Source organism: Ornithorhynchus anatinus, chromosome 3, assembly GCF_004115215.2.
Source record: "Ornithorhynchus anatinus isolate Pmale09 chromosome 3, mOrnAna1.pri.v4, whole genome shotgun sequence".
Classification (NCBI taxonomy): domain Eukaryota; kingdom Metazoa; phylum Chordata; class Mammalia; order Monotremata; family Ornithorhynchidae; genus Ornithorhynchus; species Ornithorhynchus anatinus.
The window spans coordinates 94,945,484-94,966,122 of record NC_041730.1 but is presented as its reverse complement, the minus strand read 5'-3'; the positions used below and the strand labels follow the sequence as shown (position 1 = coordinate 94,966,122).

General features: G+C 45.9%; 1 protein-coding gene and 1 non-coding gene across 2 annotated transcripts in view; both read left to right on the top strand.

The window, feature by feature from the left end:
* LOC100091978 (mitochondrial import inner membrane translocase subunit Tim23) overlaps positions 1-20,639 on the top strand; it is a 33,769-nt gene that overhangs the window by 6,422 nt on the left and 6,708 nt on the right. Inside the window, exons 2-6 of the mRNA XM_029061171.1 lie at positions 1,814-1,872; positions 3,650-3,743; positions 5,475-5,559; positions 10,235-10,293; positions 12,802-12,912. Of these exons, the coding sequence (XP_028917004.1) occupies positions 1,814-1,872; positions 3,650-3,743; positions 5,475-5,559; positions 10,235-10,293; positions 12,802-12,912 (408 nt within the window). The remainder of the gene's footprint in view (positions 1-1,813; positions 1,873-3,649; positions 3,744-5,474; positions 5,560-10,234; positions 10,294-12,801; positions 12,913-20,639) is intronic.
* Positions 7,617-7,822, top strand: LOC114810467. The gene has a single exon (XR_003758166.1). It is a non-coding gene; the product is annotated as a small nucleolar RNA SNORA74 (small nucleolar RNA).

The window sequence follows — 20,639 nt, the reverse complement described above, 5'->3', positions numbered from 1 at the left end:
AGGGAGTGGCGGCGAGATAGGCTAGAGCGGGGTACAGGGAGTCGCCGATGGTAAGGAGTTTCAGTTTGATGCAGAGGTGGATGGGCAGCCCTTGAAGGTTCTTGAGGAATGAGAAGACGTGGACTGAATTTTTCCTTTTTTAAATAAAGGTGATCCGGGTAGCAGAGTTGAGTATGGATTGAAGTAGGGATAGACAAGAGAAAGGAAGGTCACCCAGGAGGCAGTGGTCAAGGCAGATTATGATAAGTGCTGGGATCCTCTTGAAGAAACCTAAGAACTAAACATCACTGCTCACCTTTCAACTTCTCCATAAAGAACCTCCTTTTCATTCATTTTTCAAAAGTTTAACAACTCTCTTGAAAATTGTTGTAAAGTTTCTTAATCCCCAAATTTTACCTGGGTGGCGGAGCTAAAATTCTAGGATTCAGTGGCAGTTACGACAACTTTCTCTTCCTCCAGCAGGGAATGGGGGGAGGTTCCATATATATACTTCACATGAAAGCGGTATAAAATTCGGGTGCCATGGGGCAGAGATTATTAGAGTGATTCATACAGTCCGTTCAACTTCTTCATGATTCTGCCCTCCTTTCAGATGACATGGAGAAGTTGGCTTTCAGATTGTGTTCCTAGAAGAGTAGAGAAGGGGTTGAAATAATAATAATAATGTTGGTATTTGTTAAGTGCTTACTATGTGCAGAGCACTGTTCTAAGCGCCGGGGGAGATACAGGGTAATCAGGTTGTCCCACGTGAGGCTCACAGTTAATCCCCATTTTACAGATGAGGGAACTGAGGCCCAGAGAAGTGAAGTGACTTGCCCACGGTCACACAGCTGACAAGTGGTGGAGCCGGGATTCGAACCCCTGACCTCTGACGCCCCAGCCCGGGCTCTTTCCACTGAGCCACACTGCTTCTCTGTTTCTTCACTTATCTCAAAATAGTACAGAACTGGAGCAAGGAAGAAAGGGGCAAAATTCAATCGGCCTTGTGTACCTTGCCTTGATTCTGGGCAGCTTTTGGCTGAAGTGGAAAAGGTGGGGTCCATATTGAGTTTAGGGATATTTACATAAGTATCGTGGGGCTGGGGTGAGTGTCAAAGTGTTTAGCACCATAATTATTATTAAGGGGTACCCAACCAAATTCACGGTCAGCACGGAGGGGTGGGGAGATAGGGCTGAGTCTGGGATGGCTCCTTGGAGATGTGATTTTTAGGGGGGTTTTGAAGGTGGGGAGACTGGCAGACTGTTGGATATGAAGAGTGGGGAATTCCGAACCCAGGGGAGAACGCAGGCAAGACGGTGGTGGTGGTGGGATAGATAAAACCCCGGCCAGAGTGGAGAAGCTGGACTTCAAGTTCGTGTTGGGGTGGGATGGCGTTTACTTCCCTGCAGTGATTGAACATAACGTCCAAAGATGCAGGGGAGATTTGGGATCCTGGGTCACGTATCTCTGGACTTTTCGTCTCGTCGTCTTTTGGGAACTGGGGGATTGCCTGTCCTCGTCTTCCAAGAAGAACCTCTAGTTCCCACCTCTCCCTCTTCTGGATCTCCTTTCTGCCACCCACCATGTTGGGGTCCTGGGAACTCTTTTACTGAAAACCTTCTAGGCCACGGTAGCTTTCTCTCCTGCTAAGCCTTATCGAGTGGCTTCTTCGAGGAAGGAAAAAGAACAATTTGGAAATTATGCCAGTCACTGTTGTCTCACGTCATAAGTGAAATGAACATTTCCAGCAGCGGAAATGGTAGCATCAATTTGGTGGGCTGCTAGTCGATCAAGGAAGAAAAGAGTGTGGCCAACAGTCTTTTTCCTCTCTAGTTACAGGTATGAGCCCTCTTTCTCCGTATTTAAATGTGGACCCCAGGTATCTTGTACAGGTAAGATTTTTGCAGAATAATTTCGTAGTTTTCTTAGACCCAGACCTTTTAAAATAAAACCTTCCAGCCCCTAAATAGTCTAGCAATCACAAGTGCTTTAATGTCACTATTCTTAATGCAAAGCCATGAGGTGCCTTGCTGCTTTCAAACATCATCTGAAAGATTTAAATGTGTTTATATTTTAAGCAAGACCATTTTGGTAAACAAAGCTTGGAACAGCACGTTGGTAGTCTTTATGGTATGGTACCATGAAAATATGGTCACTCCCATATTTTCGGGAGCTAGTTTGTATTTTACTCTCCCAAGTGCTTAGTAGAGTACTCTGCACATCGTTCAATAGTACATTCAGTAGAATTTATGGTATACTAAATATTATAATATATTATAACACGGATATAAGTTATAACATATTATAACTTCTCCCAACACGGAGAAGCAGCATGGCTCAGTGGAAAGAGCATGGGCTTTGGAGTCAGGGCTCATGAGTTTGAATCCCAGCTCTGCCACTTGTTGGCTGTGTGACTGTGGGCAAGTCACTTAACTTCTCTGTGCCTCAGTTCCCTCATCTGTAAAATGGGGACTAAGACTGTGAGCCCCACATGGGACAACCTGATTCCCCTGTGTCTACCCCAGCGCTTAGAACAGTGCTCGGCACATAGTAAGTGCTTAACAAATACCAACATCATTATTATTATATTATATTATTATGCATAATAATATATATTAGTTTATATAATATATTCTAGATATAGTAGTATAATATACTTTATAGTATACTAATGCAGTATTGAGCACTTACTAGGTGCAGAGCACTGTACTAAGCGCTTGGAACATACAATTCGGCAACAGAATTGTTAGTAAGCACCAAATAAATACCATTGATATGTAGTTTCCACTTCTGTCTTAGTATGCAATCTTAAAAATGTTACCGAGTATCCACCCCTGAGCCTTGTTGATTAATTTGCTTATGTTCTCTGTCCTTTTGAAATATCCTTCTAGGCAGTGTATGGAGGTCAGCTATGGCTAATGAGCTGTCCCAAGGGTTCTGTGCTCTGAAAATAATTAGAGACATTCACTCATTCCTTAAAACCTCTATCAGTGCAGGGCAGTTGAGCTAAAAGAGGTCTGTTAAGTAGAAATAAAAGAACCTAGTAATCTTATTCTAGTAATAAGAATTGTGGTATGTAAGTGCCTACTGTGTGCCAAGCACTGAGCTAAACGCTGGGGTAGATATAGGGTGATGAAGTTGGATGCAGTTCCTGTCCCACATGGGGCTCGCAAGTAGGAGAGAGCATGTATTTCAGGCCCATTTTACAGATTAGGAAAGTGAGGCATAGAGAAATGCCTCAAATGCAGAGCTCTTTCACATTATATGTATGTCACCCTAGGAGCGAATATAATACTCCTCACAAATTAGGCACTCAATTATCAATCAGTTGTTTTTATTGAGCGCTTTCTGTGTGCAGAGCACTACCGAGCACTTGGGAGAATTCAGTATAACAGAGTTGGCAGACGTGTTTCCTGCCCACAACGAGTTTACGGTCTAGCGGGGGAGACAGGCATTAATATAAATGAATAAAGTACATATATGTACGTAAGTGCTGCGGGACTGAGGGAGGGTGAATAAAGAGCGCAAATCCAAGTGCAATAAATACTGTTACTGATACTAATTATAATTAGGAATGTATAAGCTTCAATGTAGAGAATTCAGAGGAGCTTCTCAAATGGTGTGTTCTGTTGGAACTAAATTTGTATGCTTGCACTTGCACTATTTTAGGACACAGATGAGTTTATTTTACCCACTGGCGCTAACAAAACTCGGGGGAGATTCGAATTAGCCTTCTTTACCATCGGAGGATGCTGCATGACAGGTGAGTGAGAATAACTGAGTTTAATTATCAGGATTGTTTCTCAGGTATGTGTTGGTTCCAGTATTTTATTGATTATCTGGCCAAAGCTCCAGCTCAGGAGAACTGGAGAATCAAAAGCCTACAAGAGACAGACTCTCTGAAATTCAAATACCTCTCACAACGACATTGATGGATTTGAGGATCGGGCAGCAGGCCCTGAGCCTACAGGTTTAAGGCCTTCATGGTGAAGATGGGTAATTTTTCATTTTAATAATGTTGGTATTCGTTTAGTATTTTGACATGCACTGCCCAACTACCAGCCCAACAAATTGGGAGTGTGTAAAGAATGTGGGAGGAGAGAAAGAGGTGTGTTTCGGCACCTCTGAATCAGAATATCTCCAACCTTCAATGTGAGAGTCATGGAGTTGGAGAGAAACGGTTTGATGGACCACTTTTTCCTCTGACCCCCTCACAGCGGGTCACAGCAGTGTGGCCCAGTGGATAGAGCATGGGCCTGGGAGTTAGAAGGACCCGGGTTCGAATCCCAGATCCGCCGCTTGTCTGCTGTGCGACCTTGGCGATGTTATTTAACTTCTGTACCTGTTACCTCATCCTTAAAGGAGTAAGACTCTGAGCTCCATGTGGGACAGGGACTCTGTCCAACCTGAGGAACTCGTATCTACTCCAGTGCTTAGTACAAGGCCTGCCACATATAAGCACTTAAGAAATACCATTTTAAAAACAAGAATGAAATGCAGCTCATCAATCAAGGTTATGCTGTATGTACAAAGGAAATTTTGTACAGAGGAAGAGAAGGGAGTGGAGGGTATGGTTCAGAGGTTGTGCCCTCATGGTGAGGCTAGATTTTGGAGAGTCTGTCTCTTGCAGACTTTTAAAGGCCGTTTTTCTGACTTCCTTCCTGCCACTGGGGTGAACATTTCTCTGACGCTCCTGGTAAAGAGATAAGTGATAGGGCTTACCACTAGCTGGACGTACCCTTGAGTTATATTTGCAGTGGTGTTCATGGTTTGCCCTGAGCCATTCACATTCTCATGCTGGTGCCCCATGTGCCCAGTGGCACGTGTTGTGAGATGGCTGGCAGGGGGAACAGGCGCAATATCTCTGATACCTCAACGGGAGCAGGCACCTCTGGATTCTCAGCTACTTGGCTTAGTAATGGGGGAGGGTCTAGAAAATGGTATAACTATGAAATAATCTTGGATTTTTGACTCTGAGGCGTCTATAATCAACCACTGGATTATAAAATGTACTTTTTCCGAAGAAGATGTCCCTCCCCGCCCCCAGAATCTGGGTCCTGCGGTACCAATCCACTCTCTCACTGCCTGGGAGAGCATGAAGAGGAATTAGAAAAAAGAGGAAAGAGCATTAACGGGGCAGGAGGTGGAACATGGAAACAGGCAGGCAAAATTATCTCTGGGTGTTCGGACTGCAAAATAAAGGATGCACCAAGACACTCCCCAGCCCCGAAAGGAAAATTTAGAGAAGCATATTTTTCTGACATTTGCCCTTTCAGAACATGGACAGAATTTTCAGTCCATGTTTCTACAAATTAGAATAGGGAAATAAGTGGATTCTTAGCAATGACTCTTAAATTTAGTAGGGCTCAGGTTTTCATCTTTGTTTCCCCCTGGGTATAGAATCAGGAAAGAGAATATTGGAAGTGTAGAGACCGGCATTACAGTGAAAGTCTGGGTTCTTTGTTCAGTAAAGATGGGAATTCTGGTTTTCCAGGGGCTGGATTTGGGGCAGTGAATGGCCTACGGTTGGGATTGAAGGAGACGCAGAGCATGACCTGGTCCAAACCAAGAAATGTACAGTAAGTAAAAAGTCCCAATACTCACATCATGTAGTGGTGCAATGTAAGGATTCCTCCGTTGCTCGTTTCCTGAATGAAGACCATAAGGGTTTCGTGTACATGATTTAAACGGCAAGATTTTTAGGTGGTTTACAGAGAGTTATTTATTAGGCCCCGAAGGGAGCTCTGGGGAAAAATACCCAGGTGAAAGGCTTGGTTCCTGGCCTCCGGGGGCTCACAACCTAGAGAGCACTGTGTGCTGTTTTTTGTCTTTGCTGTAGAAGGCCACGCCAACTCATAAGGACAGAATTTATCTAAAACTCTAGTGACAATTTAGAAAGAAAACTAATTTTAGTGGGTGTTGGGGGGTGGGGGGCTTTGTTGTTTCTGTTTTTAGCAAACCATCTTGTTGCTCAGAGTCAGTTCATCCAGTAGGTGGCGATAACTGTGCCTCTTATGCAAGTCACCGGGTTAAAGGCGTGGAAAGGGCTACTGAAGGTCACTCCCTTGAAATTCCCCTCCACTTCTTAATAATAATAATAATAATGATGGCATTTGTTAAGCGCTTACTATGTGCCAGGCACTCTTCTAAGCGCTGGGGGAAATACAAGGTAATCAGCTTGTCCCACGTGGGGCTCAGTCTTAATCCCCATTTTACAGATGAGGGAACTGAGGCCCAGAGAAGTGAAGTGACTTGCACAAAGTCATTGGGCAGTTATTGCCATTGTTCTTGTCTGTCTGTCTCCCCCGATTAGACTGTAAGCCCGTCAAAGGGCAGGGACTGTCTCTGTTACCGATTTGTACATTCCAAGCGCTTAGTACAATGCTCTGCACATAGTAAGCGCTCAATAAATACTATTGAATGAATGAAAAGGGGCGGAGCCGGGATTTGAACCCATGACCTCTGACTCCCAAGCCCGGGCTCTTGCCACTTTCTTTCTTTTCCTGTGGATAACAACCACAAAGTGACCTCGGTCCATTATCCTTGACAAGCCGAGCCCTTGCCTCTCGTTTTACCCTCCTCCCTGTTCGGTTCAAGATGTCCACCACAAAAAAAGTTTCACCGCAATTCAGATAGGTATTTTAAAATGAATTTGACCCTGATTAGGCTTATTTCATCTCGGCCATTTTTCCCCCCGTCTCGTTTTCAATCCTAAAATAGCAGAAATCCAGAATTGATCCCGGGGGCTACCTGTGTTTAGTATTGAAGTGCTTTCTTGGTGGAATCACCACTGAGGATGGTTTTTAAAACAGAACCCAAAGGGTCATTCATTTCATTTAATTCAATAGTATTTATTGAGCGCTTACTATGTGCAGAGCACTGTACTAAGTGCTTGGAACGTACAGTTCGGCAACAGATAGAGACAATCCCTGCTCAGTGACGGGCTCACAGTCTAAACGGGGGAGACACAGCAAAGCAAAACAGAACAAAACAAAACAAGACAACATCCTGAAGCAGCATGGCTCAGTGGAAAAGAGCCCAGGCTTGGGAGTCAGAAGTCATGGGTTTGAATGCTGGCTCTGCCACTTGTCAGCTGTGTGACTGTGGGCAAGTCACTTAACTTCTCTGTGCCTCAGTGACCTCATCTGTAAAATGGGGATAAAGGTTGTGAGCCTCACGGGAGACAACCTGATTACCCTGTATCTACCCCAGTGCTTAGAACAGTGCTCTGCACATAGTAAGCGCTTAACAAATACCAAAATTATTATTATAAATAGAATCAAGGAGATATACACCTCATTAACAAAATAGGGTAATAAATATGTACAAATGAGCACAGAGTTGAGGGGAAGGGGAAAGAGCAGAGGGTGGGAGGGAGGGGAGGGTCCAACCAGGAAATGTGACTAATAATGTAAATAAATAACACGACACATTTGCAGTGTGCTTTAATTTTTGAAAAGGGTGTCAGACCGTCAGGGTTAGTACAGAAAACATCCTCAACCATCAAGTTTCTCATCTCTGGCAAAAGTACATTGTACGGTTGGGAAGTAAATAAATGGAAATAAATTAACTTGGAGGAAGTGATCAAAAGCAAGTTCCAGAGAGAGCCCATAATGGTCGCATCGTGACGACAAACTCCAGCGGTAGTCAGCTGTCCAGGGTGTTTCCGTGCCTGAGACAGTGTTACGCTGCTGGGAGATTAATGTTCTGTCATTTCAATCTGGTCGCCACTGTCACCGTTCTGGTAACTGCTGGTACCAGTGCAGGGCAGAACTCTGCCTTTTGAGAGTGCGCTAAACATGTACTTCCCTGCTGTTTGGTGCTAGTCTGGGGGCAGACATAAAATGTACTCATAGTTCCTTCACTGTTTTCATTATTAACTGTACTTTTCATTATTCTATGCCTGGCAGCAGTTGGACCCAAATTAAGTGTCTTCTCTGTAAGGTAGCAGGGTCTAGTGGGAAGAGCACAGATCCATGAGTCAGGAGTTCTTGTCCCTGCTTTGCTACTGCCCTGCTCTGCGACCTTAACCTCTCTGACTCTCAATTTTCCTCAACCGTAAAAAGGGGATAATTAAACCCGTGTACCGTACTTCACAAGGGTTCAGAGGGGGTAATGTGAAATTCATTAGCCCTTTGGTAATTGTCAGAGAGGGATTAGAGAACACACCCCCACCCCACCCCCAGCAAATAAAGGTCAATACTGTCTGTACCCAAGGGCAGGGCTATACTTTATGCAGCATGGGAAGCACTGTGGCCTAGTGGATAGAGCATGGGCCTGGGAGTCAGAAGGTCCTGGGTTCTAATTCTGGCTCTGCCACTTGTCTTTAGAGAAGACTGTGGCTCTTTCAGAGTTTAGGATTTGGCATCTGCCAAACAAATGGCACTGAAAAAAGGAAATAAGATAATTCTTTGAATTTGTAACACTGGGTTTCATTTTTCCAGCATGTTTTTGCTTCAGTTATAGTAGTCCCATGGCATCGGTGGATGTTTTGTCTGTGGCTCCACCTATCTGTCATCAACTGGGCCCTACCCCTGGCCACCTGCTATCTATTTGGTTACCAGCAGCCAGAGTGCTGCCTCCTCAGGGCCTGGCTGGCTTTCTCTTACTCCCTCCCCCACCCCATCCCAATGGGAAGTCTGCATCGTTAAGAGTCATTAAATAATGATGGTATTTGTTAAGTGCCTGCTTTGTTCTAAGCCCTGGGTAGATAGAAGCAAATCGGGCTGGACACAGTCCTGACCCATGTGGGGCTCACAGTCTCAATCCCCATTTTACAAAAGAGGGAATGGAGGCCCAGAGAAGTGAAGCGACTTGCCCAAGGTCACACAGCAGGCAAGCGGCGGAGCCGGGATTAGAATTTAGTTCCTTATGATTCCCAGGCCCATCCTCTAACCAATAGGCCACACGGCTTCTCTAGTTCAGGGTGAACGTGTAGGTGATTTGCTGTTTTATAATGTTCAAAGTCAAGCCCAGGAGAGAGAAACCCTGGGGGACCCAGCCATTTGCAGTGTGGTGTGAAGCAGAGGGACTCTTACCGTCAGAGGGTTCAGGAACGGCACACCGCTTGTCCCCAAAGCTCCCAGTTCTTTCTCTGTGCTTCAAGCACCACTTTTAAAAAGGGCTGTGAAATACAGCACGGTGTCAGCCACAAATTCTTGTCCTGGTGTGTTCCGGACAAGGGGCCTGATCTTGCCCGTAAAGGAGCAGGGGAGGATCCGTTACAGGTGGCACATTTCAGTGTGGGTGTGGTTGGCAAGGGCACAAGGAAATCCTGCCGCTTTGCTAGTTTCCAGGTCCCTTTGTAGACGGCATACGGTTTCAGGGGAAGTCTGGGACGTGGTGGGGAGGGCTATACCTGCTTTTAAAGCACTCGATCAGCTCACACTATCCTACCTGACCTCACTTGTCACCTACTTCAGCCCAGCCCACACACTATGCAGCTTACTCACTGTGCCCCAATCTTGTCTATCTCGCCACCAACCCCATCCCCACATCCTCCCCCTAACCTGGAATCTCTCCCCTTCTGTATAAACCAGGCCACCTTTCTCTCCCCCTTCAAAGCACAGTTAAGATCACATTATCTCCACGAGGCCTTCCCTGATGAAGACGTACTTTTCCTCAGTTCACTCTCCCTTCTGCATTGTCTATGCACTTGGATCGGTGACTTTAGGACATTTGATTTTGCTCCAACCCCAGAGTACTTATGCACATATCTTTAAATTGTTTATTCACATTAATGCTTGTCTCCCCCTCTAGACTGAAAGCTCATTATGGGCAGGGAACGTATCTACCCACTCAGAGGAGATTGTACTCTCCCAAGCACTTAGAACGATGCTCTGCACATAGTAAACACTCAGTAAATTCCATTGATTCATTCAATCCTATTTATTGAACGCTTATTGTGTGCAGAGCACTGTACTAAGCACTTGGAAAGTACAGTTCGGGAACAGATAGAGACAATCTCTACATAACAACAGGCTCACAGTCTAGAAGGTTGATTGTATAAATCCCTGTTTCTTTCTTGCTTTTTCTACCTCCCATCTTTGGCTTGAAGCTGGGGCGTCAGACAGTGACAGGGAATGAAGCGGTTCTTGAATGTCGGAGGACAGGCAGACCAACTTTCGAGGGTTGTGAGCCGCCTGCACTCTTTGGGCCTCTAGTTCGGTCACACTGGTGTAAAAGAAAATACTAAGGACCTGTGCCCAGGAGGATGCCACTCTGGATGACACGTTTCTCTCTTTCTGTCACTAGGATTTTGAATATGGTCACCAGGCAAGGGGCGTTATGGGCTAACACTCTCGGGTCTCTAGGTAAGTGGAGCTGTGGTCTGTCAGCTATGAAGAGTAAGCGAATGTCATATCTCTTGAGGCTCCGTAACATCTGGGATTTCTGCCCAAAGATATAATTGTGGATTTTCAAAAGTTTGTTGTAGAGCTTGTTCTGTTCATTACAGCCCCTCTCCTTCCTGCCACTGAAGTGCAACAGCTGTGAATAAAAATGCATTAAGGACAATGAAAAAAATTGTTTTGAGTGCCAGTTTGAATTCCAGTTTATTGGCTAAATTCTATTCCTTGTAGTCCCTTTATTCACAGTTGGTGCATTTTGTCTTTTTGGAGCAAAAAAATAGTGCATTCAAAGCAAAAGGTTGTGTGGCTAAGAATTAGAGGATTCAGAGTTCTGGCATGGAACAGTGGAGTGGCATATTAATCAAGCCCCCCTGCCAGGTGTCTCCGGGGAGAACGATCTGTTGCTGTTTACCTGGCTCGATTCCACTAAATCCAAGGCTAAATTCCCTATAAAGTACATCCTGTGTAATCAGTCCAAGAACATGTAGCTCAGTGTTGGGTAGGGAGTGATGGTTCATTTGTCTTGTGGAAAAGTTAATAAACTTCTGCACCCTTGGGCACCCTTAATCTGGCTTGGAAAATTCCCAAGGGTCCACTTCCCTGGAAAACTGCACCACACACAAACCATCAAAGATTTTGCTGCCAATTTTTCTCCCTTCCCTTTCCAGCCTCCAAGAGAGATCTGGGATATTGAAGCCCAGTCCGTCCTGGAGCCAGGAACAGGCATAAACCAGCTGTTCTTTCTCCCTGCCCCTTTAAAAAATATATACATGTTTACCCATATATACATATATATATATATATATATATATATATATATATATATTTGTTATCACTTACTGTGTGCCAGGCACTGTACTAAGCACTAGGGTAGATACCAGTTAGGCTGGATACAGTCCATGACCCAAATGGGGCATGCAGCCTAAATTCCCATTTTACGGTTGAGGGAATTGAGTTCCGGAGAAGTTGAGTGAATTGCCCAAGGTCACGCAGCAGTCAAGTGGTGGAGCCGGGAATAGAACCCAGGTCCTTCCGACTCCCAGACCTGTGCTCTATTCACTCCACCACGTTGCTTTCTTGTAGATCTGGGCGGGTCTCGACAGTGGGGTCCAGCTCTGGCCAGGTACCTGCGGGACTCTGTTTCATTTTTTCCTCCCGGGGCCCTCTACGCTGGCAATCTTGCACTTAACTTTAGAACCCACGTTCTTCTGAGTTCCTGGTCTATGCTCTATCCACTGGGCCATGCTGCTTCTCATCCTTCCCAATTCATTTGTGGGATGCTAACTGCCCAATTGACACCCCCTTTCTGGTCCTGACCTTGCTTCTTCCCCTCCCACCAACTACCAGAGCAACCTTTCTGACCCAGAATTGCCCAGATAAGGCAGGGATCAGGGATGATTGGTGGAAATGGTTGAAATATTTTGTCCCTTTTGTGGGCATATTAGCAAAAGTGTTGGCAACCTGGGCGTGAAGGTCAGACTCATCTTGTCTGCAGGTGCAAACACTTTAACATTAGATCAGTTGCTTAACATTACATTTGTTATGCGAAAACTTAAACGCAGCATGGCCTAGTAGAGCATGGATCAGGGAGTCCTGGCTCTGCCACTTGCCTGCTGTGTGACCTTGGGAAAAGTCACTTAACTGCTCTGTGCCTCAGTTTCCTCATCTGTAAAATGGAAATGCCACCAGATCTCCCTCGCTCCTAAACCATGAGCGCTGGGTAGGACTGATCTGATTGTATTATATCTTCATCAATGCTTAGCAGAGCACTTGGCACACGTTATTAAAATTTAAAACGCAGGCTTCTTTTTTGCATTAGTGAGTATTAGTATTAGCCTGGATGGATGTGTAAAAGAGAGGTCTTCTGCTCGTTATCGGTGATGTAATGAGGTAAGAAATGCAAAGTTTCTGGGACTCCTTTAACAGAAGGATTTGGAAAAGATGGACAGCTTTCACTCCAGGTGAAGTAATTCGGTGGGGCGAGTGAAAGCATTCAATTTCATCTGAAGTGGTTGGGAAAATGAAATAGTGCTGCCCTTTTTGTCGATTTGAATCCTTTGGAAGTATTGGAAGGGCTCTGCTTTATGCAGTTGTGTAGTTTTGGGGTACAGTTGGGTCCTTTTGTATTTATTTTACTGGCCATTTCAGTTAAAAGTTTAAGTCCATAAGCATTGCTCTCCTAGATCAGACTTTCCCCCCACCCACACTATTCATCCAGTCCAGAGTTTTGTCTACAAGAGTGGTTAGAGGACACTTAGGGGATCCTTGTGATGTTGCTGGAAGCTCCTTGTGGGTAGGGATCACGTCTGCCAAGTGATCGTACTCTCCCAAGCACTTTTCGGGACGGTGCTCTGCACCAGGTCAGCTCTCAGTGACCACCACTGATCGATAGATTGATCGTACTGGATATCTATCCTCACAGCTCGGCGTGGACCGACTGGCGACTCTGACTTTCCCCTTTGCACCTTCCAGCTCTGCTGTACAGTGCATTTGGCGTGATTATAGAGAAAACACGAGGCGCAGAAGATGACATCAACACGATAGCAGCTGGGACCATGACTGGAATGCTGTACAAATGCACAGGTGGGTTTGTGTTAAAACTTGTTTTTCCTTTCTGTGATCTCTATCTCCGAAGGCAGATTTACCTGCTAGTGAAGCAAACTGTTAGACTTCCTTCATCGAGTCTGCGATTTTACAGGTAAAAAGATACGTGGTGGTCGTTCCTCCTGTACTTTGATCTGTTTGACTTGGAAAACAAACACGTCCTCTTTCTGATCTAGGTGGAAAGTTCAAAGTGACTAATTTTTAAACGGGGTCCTAAACTGTCGGGCCAGTAATTAAGAACTTAAAGGTATGAGGGTTGCCGGAAATATTGCCGTTCAAAGAACAGAAGTAGGGTCAAGTTCTTATGGTGTTTGGCAAAGCTGCTGTCAGGCTTGTCAGAATTTTACATTGCCCAAATCCCCTTTAACAATTAAAAAACTAGCACCGAGTGTCTTGACCCCGAGTTCCAGTGATAGTTGTTTGAGGTGTGTGATAGTATAGCACTCGTGGGAGGTGAACAGAATGTCTTTTGTTCTGCCTGGCACCGTCGCCGCTCTGGGGACGGCTAGTATAGGCACAGGTCCGCCTCGCCAAATAGGCATGATAAGCGTCCCCCGGCATCGACCCTCGACTGACTGCTCACCTGTTTTCTCCGAAAGAGTCAAGATCCGAACATTCGTGTGCTTATGCAGATGCTCAGTGAGTTGTGAGGTTGTGTTGCATTTAACTGCTGTCATAAGGAAATGTTGAAATGTGACATTCAAATAAAAAATAAGATAAGGTAGCTTTCTTGCTGGGTGTTCCTTTACAAAGATAGTGGAGCTTTATGTGTATCAAAGTCCAGAAACCAGAATTGCTGCAATGGCGATCATCCATGTACACATTGGCTGTGTATTATTATTGTTGTAGAAGAGGTGGGGCCCTGGGAAGAGGTTGGGAAAGAGAGCCTGGAACAACTGGACCTTGCTCAGGCGGCCCTATTCCCTGGCCTGACTCTTGCAAGGAATGTGCCAGTCGTGGATGGGTGGGTGAGAAGCAGTGTGGTCTAGTGGATAGAGCACGGCCCAAAAGTCAGAAGAACCTGGGTTCTGATCCTGGCTCTCCCGCTTGTCAGATGTCGGACCTTGGACAAGTCACTTGACTTGTCTGTGCCTCAGTTCCCTCATCTGTCAGATGAGGATTAAGACTGAGCCCCATGGGGGACATGGACCTGATGACCTTGTGCCTAGCACGTAGTAAGCACTTAAATAAATACCATAGTGAAAAAGAAAAGCCAAGTACCAGTCGTCAATGGGTGTCTGTGTGGACATTTCAGGGCTGGTTCATTCTCCATCTTATCCCAGTCCCAAGCCACCCTAAATGGTGTGTGAGGAAGGAGGGAGAGTAAAAGTCATCTGCCTAATAAAAACCACTACCTACTGCTCAGTGGTTGCCTTGGAGTTAAGATAGATCTAAGTTCCTTGATTCTTGTTTTTGCAGTGGGTTAGCTTTATAATTGCCGAGAGTACTTTTGTGCTTTTTTTTCCTCAAATAAAGGCTGAGCTCAGTAGTTCTTAGTTATACGCTTTTGAGGTTCTAGTTTGCAGAACTGCATTTTTCCCTGCGGTATATTTAGGAATAGGCTATAAGTGATCAGAGAAGTGGGTTTTGGCAGAGGGGTTTTTTCTCTTCTTCCAAAACAACTGCAAGGTTGTCATTTTCACCGACTTCATTTCTAATAATAAGGAATGAGCAGGACTTTTTAGTGTATTTTCCTCAGCTACGTAATCCGGTATTTGTGTGGCTTATAGAATCAAATCAGAAAAGGCACAGGAAATGTTGATTTTGAATCTTAAGGCTTAATAATTATTGATTATAATTAATGCTCTTGTAATGTTTATTTTCTGAAACCATGCATATAAATCATGGAGTGAAGCATTGGCACTAGCAGGCTTTTACGTAAAAGGGGATCTGGTGAGAAGAATTTCTAGAAAAGAATGCAGTTTTCGGTTTGTGTTTTAACCTAAAGAGCAGTTTGCTTTTCCGCAACACAGATGAGGGATGGGCTCTAATGGAGTCTGCACTTCATGAGGTTTTGAGCCTCCCACTCGCTGTCTGGTGTGGGGCTTTAGGGAGTGGCTAGACCCTCTTCATTTGGACTGTAACAGGGGGTTCTGGCCACAAGAGAAAGAGCACGGCTGATGTAAAGGGCTCCTGTTTTGCCCAGGAGCAGCCAAGCTTCTCTGACTTTCCCATGAAGCATTTGAGGGGAGTAAGAACTAGTGCCCTACTCAGATAGGACCTTGCCTCCAATCACCGGGGGACAGCGATGTTAAGCTAAACTCAGGGAATCTTATTATTATTATTATTATGGTATTTGTTAAGAGCTTACTATGTGCCGAGCACTGTTCTTCTAAGCAGTGGGGTAGATACAAGGTCATCACGTTGTCCCACGTGGGGCTCACAGTTTTAATCCCCATTTTACAGATGAGTTAACTGAGGCACAGAGAAGTTAGGCGGCTTGCCCAAGGTCACACAGCAGACAAGTGGAGGAGCCGGGTTTAGAACCCATGTCCTCTGACTCCCAAGCCTGGGCTCTTTCCACTAAGCCACGCTGTTCCAGCCCAACTGCCTGGAGAAAATTGCATTCCTTAGTCCTTTTCTCCAAAATAAGACAGTACAGAACCAAAAGGAGAATCACTTGGCAAGTCTTTTGACCTTCATGGGATTTGTCGGTGGGTCAGAGGGGTCTGGATAGTCAGAAATGAACTGTTTCTGAATACATTAAGAGAAGTAGTGAGATCGAGTGGAAAGGATATGAGCCTGGAAGCCAGAAGGACCTGGGTTTTAATCCTTTCTCTACCACCTATCTGCTTTGTGACCTTGGGCAACTCATTTAACTTCTCTGTGCCTCAGAATACCGTGAGCCCCATGTGGGACAACCTGATTATCTAGTACTTCCCCCAGTATTTCGTACAGTGCCTGGCACATAGAAAGCACTTAACAAATACCATAAATGTGTGTGTGTGTATATATATTTGTAAAATCCTTACTTCTGAATTAAGGGCTTGTGAAAGAAGGCCTCTCTGGAATTCAGTTATTCCTCACTAAAGCCAACTCAAGTTATTAGGCAGGTGCTTGGATCAAACTCAAACTCAAGCCTGTTTACACTCCAGCTAAATGAAACAGATTCCTACTGAATATTTGCCTAGTTGGGCTCTTAAAAACCCATTACACTCCAAACACGAACGTCTGTGAGGCCAAGCTTTTTGTAATCCATTTTGAGTTTAGTGATTAACCCAGAACCACAGGTGTGTGACTTGTGCCTGAGTCAGTGATTAAATCTGTACTCAGCATTCAGTATTATTTATATCACCACCCTCTGTCCAGTGGTAAGGTCAAATCCGAGCCTTCCACTGGAAAGCAGAAACGTTTTACCATCTCTTGACTTCATACTGAAAGAAACCTGTTTGCTTCATTTTCAACCCATATCCCTCAGGAGCAATACAAATTATATTCTCAAGCTTATGTTGAAAATTGTCCCCACCCAAAACAGATTTGTAAAACGATCCTTATTAAAGAAGATTGTTAGGGGCTTGTTGCTTTTGAGAAATTTATAAACTGTAAATGCAGTAGCATGGCTATCCCTAACTTGGATTTGTGTATATGTGGTGCTGCTTGCAAGATACGTTAATGAGCTAAATTCCCAAGCGCATATTCAACCTCTGTATCTCCAATAGAAGGACTAGTGAAATTGGGTGTTGGTCTGCCTGTACAGAGAAGAGAGGGAGAGGCGGAATGGCAAGAAACTTTTGCTTCTCTCAGGATCCGAAAAGAAGCTCAGTGTATGGATTGAAGCATTTTCAAAGCAAGGAGAGTTTTGTTTTGCTCCAGGGTGGGAGGGAGGGAGTGGTTAGGAAATTCTCGTTGGCACAAGCAGGGTGCTAAATTGTCCTGCACAAATATTTATGTTCATTCAACTATTTATTGAGCGTTTACTGTGTGCAGAGCACTGCACTAAGCGCTTGGAAAGTGCCGTTCAGCAATAGAGAGAGACATTCCCTGTCCACACTGGGCTTGCAGTCTAGAAATAACGTAAGAAATCTAGGGCTCTTGTCATAAAGGAGTGACATTCAGGTATTGTGCTGGGCGTCAGGCCTGTTACTCCGTGGATTTTTTTAGAGAATTCCATTTCCTTAACCTTTTGAGATTCTGTGCTTCCTGCTTGTACTGGAGAGAGTAGCTAAGGTGGCCTCTTGCCTAGGATTGTGAATGTGAGTGGCTGAATAACCAGGCTGCTGTTCATCCCTTCATTGTTGGCAGTCTTAAATCATTATGCATTGATGCCTCAAATTTAACATGTCCAAAACAGAACTCATCTCTCCACCCAAACCCAATCCTCCCCCAGTCTTTCCCATCACCGTAGATAACACCACTAATCCTCCCTGTTTCCCAAACCCATAACGTTTTTGTCTGTCTGTCTCCCCCGATTAGACTGTAAACCCGTCAGTGGGCAGGGATTGTCTCTATCTGTTGCCGATTTGTACATTCCAAGTGCTTTGTACAGTGCTCTGCACATAGTAAGCGCTCAATAAATACTATTGAATGAATGAGTGAACCTTGGCACTGTCTTCAACTCATCTCTCATTTGCTTCTACCTTCACTGTATCGCTAAAATCCATCCAAATGGTTACCACGTTAATCCAAGTATTTAAAATATCCTGCCTTGACTACTTCGTCTTCCTTCCTCCTCACTCACCTTCCTGCCTCCTGTCTCTCCCAACTCCAGTCCATACTTTATTCTGCTGCCTGGATCGTTTTTCTGAAAATAATTGTGGTATTTGTTAAATGCCTAATATGTGCCAGGCACTGTTCTAAGCGCTGGGGTAGATACAAGATAATCGGATTAGACACGGTCCCTATACCACACAGGGCTCACATTCTTAATCCCCATTCTGCAGCTGTGGAAACCAAGGCATAGAAAAGTTAGTGACTTGCCCAGGGTCACACAGAAGGCAGGTGGCGGAGCCGGGAGAAGCAGCATGGTGAACTGGATAGAGCAAGGGCCCGGGACTCAGAAAGTCACGGGTTCTAATACTGGCTCTGCTACTTACCAGCTGCGTAACCTTGGGCAAGTCACTTCCCTTCCTTGGGCCTCAGTTCCCTCATCTGTAAAATGGGGATTGAGAATGTGCACTCCACATGGGACAGGGACCGTGTCCAACCTGATTTGCTTGTATCCACCCCAGCGCTTAGTACAGTGCTCTGTTTGCAGTAAGTCCTCAATAAATATGATTGAATGAGTGAATGAACCAGGTCCTTTTGATTCCCAGGCCTGTGCTCTATCCATGAGGTCATGCTGCTTCTTAACTCCCTCCCCCTGTGATATACAACAGACCACCACTCCCCCCACCTTCAAAACCGTACTAAAATTATGTCTGTCCCAAGAGGCCCTTCATTCATTCAGTTGTATTTATCAAGCGCTTACTGTGTGCAGAACACTGTACTAAGCCCTTGGAATGTACAATTCAGCAACAGATAGAGACAGTTCTTGCCCCACAGCGGGCTCACAGTCTAGAAGGTGGAGACAGACAACAAAACAAGTTTCCCGACTTCCCGACTCTCCCCTCATTTTCCCCTACTCCCTCCTACATCATCCTTTCATTTGGCTAAGTACCTTTCATTCACCCCACCCTCAGCCCCCCAGCATTTATGTCTCCCCACTCTAGACCGAAAGCTCCTTACGGGTAGGGAATGTGCCTAAAAACCTTGTTACATTATACCAGTCAGTCGTCTTTATTGAATGCTTACTGTGTGCAGAGCACTGTTCTAAGCTAAGAGGGTGGAGAGTTGGTAAGCACTTGCCCTGCCTACAACAAGCTATACTCTTTCATTCATTCATTCATTCAATAGTATTTATTGAGCGCTTACTATGTGCAGAGCACTGTACTAAGGCGCTTGGGATGAACAAGTCGGCAACAGATAGAGACAGTCCCTGCCGTTTGACGGGCTTACAGTCTAATCGGGGGAGACGGACAGACGAGAACAATGGCACTAAACAGTGTCAAGGGGAAGAACATCTCGTAAAAACAATGGCAACTAAATAGAATCGAGGCGATGTACAATTCATTAACAAAATAAATAGGGTAACGAAAATATATACAGTTGAGCGGACGAGTACAGTGCTGTGGGGATGGGAAGGGAGAGGTGGAGGAGCAGAGGGAAAAGGGGAAAATGAGGCTTTAGCTGCGGAGAGGTAAAGGGGGGATGGCAGAGGGAGTAGAGGGGGAAGAGGAGCTCAGTCTGGGAAGGCCTCTTGGAGGAGGTGATTTTTAAGTAAGGTTTTGAAGAGGGAAAGAGAATCAGTTTGGCGGAGGTGAGGAGGGAGGGCGTTCCAGGACCGCGGGAGGACGTGACCCAGGGGTCGACGGCGGGATAGGCGAGACCGAGGGACGGCGAGGAGGTGGGCGGCAGAGGAGCGGAGCGTGCGGGGTGGGCGGTAGAAAGAGAGAAGGGAGGAGAGGTAGGAAGGGGCAAGGTGATGGAGAGCCTTGAAGCCTAGAGTGAGGAGTTTTTGTTTGGAGCGGAGGTCGATAGGCAACCACTGGAGTTGTTTAAGAAGGGGAGTGACACGCCCAGATCGTTTCTGCGGGAAGATGAGCCGGGCAGCGGAGTGAAGAATAGACCGGAGCGGGGCGAGAGAGGAGGAAGGGAGGTCAGAAAGAAGGCTGACACAGTAGTCTAGCCGGGATATAACGAGAGCCCGTAATAGTAAGGTAGCCGTTTGGGTGGAGAGGAAAGGGCGGATCTTGGCGATATTGTAGAGGTGAAACCGGCAGGTCTCGGTAACGGATAGGATGTGTGGGGTGAACGAGAGGGACGAGTCAAGGATGACACCGAGATTGCGGGCCTGCGGGACGGGAAGGATGGTCGTGCCATCCACGGTGATGGAGAAGTCTGGGAGCGGACCGGGCTTGGGAGGGAAGATGAGGAGCTCAGTCTTGCTCATGTTGAGTTTTAGGTGGCGGGCCGACATCCAGGTGGAGACGTCCCGGAGGCAGGAGGAGATGCGAGCCTGAAGGGAGGGGGAGAGGACAGGGGCGGAGATGTAGATCTGCGTGTCATCTGCGTAGAGATGGTAGTCAAAGCCGTGAGAGCGGATGAGTTCACCGAGGGAGTGAGTGTAAATGGAGAACAGAAGAGGGCCAAGAACTGACCCTTGAGGAACTCCAACAGTTAAAGGATGGGAGGGGGAGGAGGCTCCGGCGTAGGAGACCGAGAATGATCGGCCAGAGAGGTAAGAGGAGAACCAGGAGAGGACAGAGTCCGTGAAGCCAAGGTGAGATAAGGTGGAGGAGGAGGGGATGGTCGACAGTGTCAAAGGCAGCAGAGAGGTCAAGGAGGATCAGAATGGAGTAGGAGCCATTGGATTTGGCAAGAAGGAGGTCATGGGTGACCTTAGAGAGAGCAGTCTCGGTAGAGTGGAGGGGACGGAAGCCAGATTGGAGGGGGTCTGGGAGAGAATGGGAGTTAAGGAATTCTAGGCATCGATTGTAGACGACTCGTTCTAAGATTTTGGAAAGGAAGGGTAGTAGGGAGATAGGACGATAACTGGAGGGGGAAGTGGGGTCAAGAGCGGGTTTTTTTAGGATGGGGGAGACGTGGGCATGTTTGAAGGCAGAGGGGAAGGAGCCCTTGGAGATTGAGTGGTTAAAAATAGAAGTTAAGGAAGGGAGGAGGGCAGGGGCGATACTCTTCCAGGTGCTCAATACAGTGCTCTGCATTCA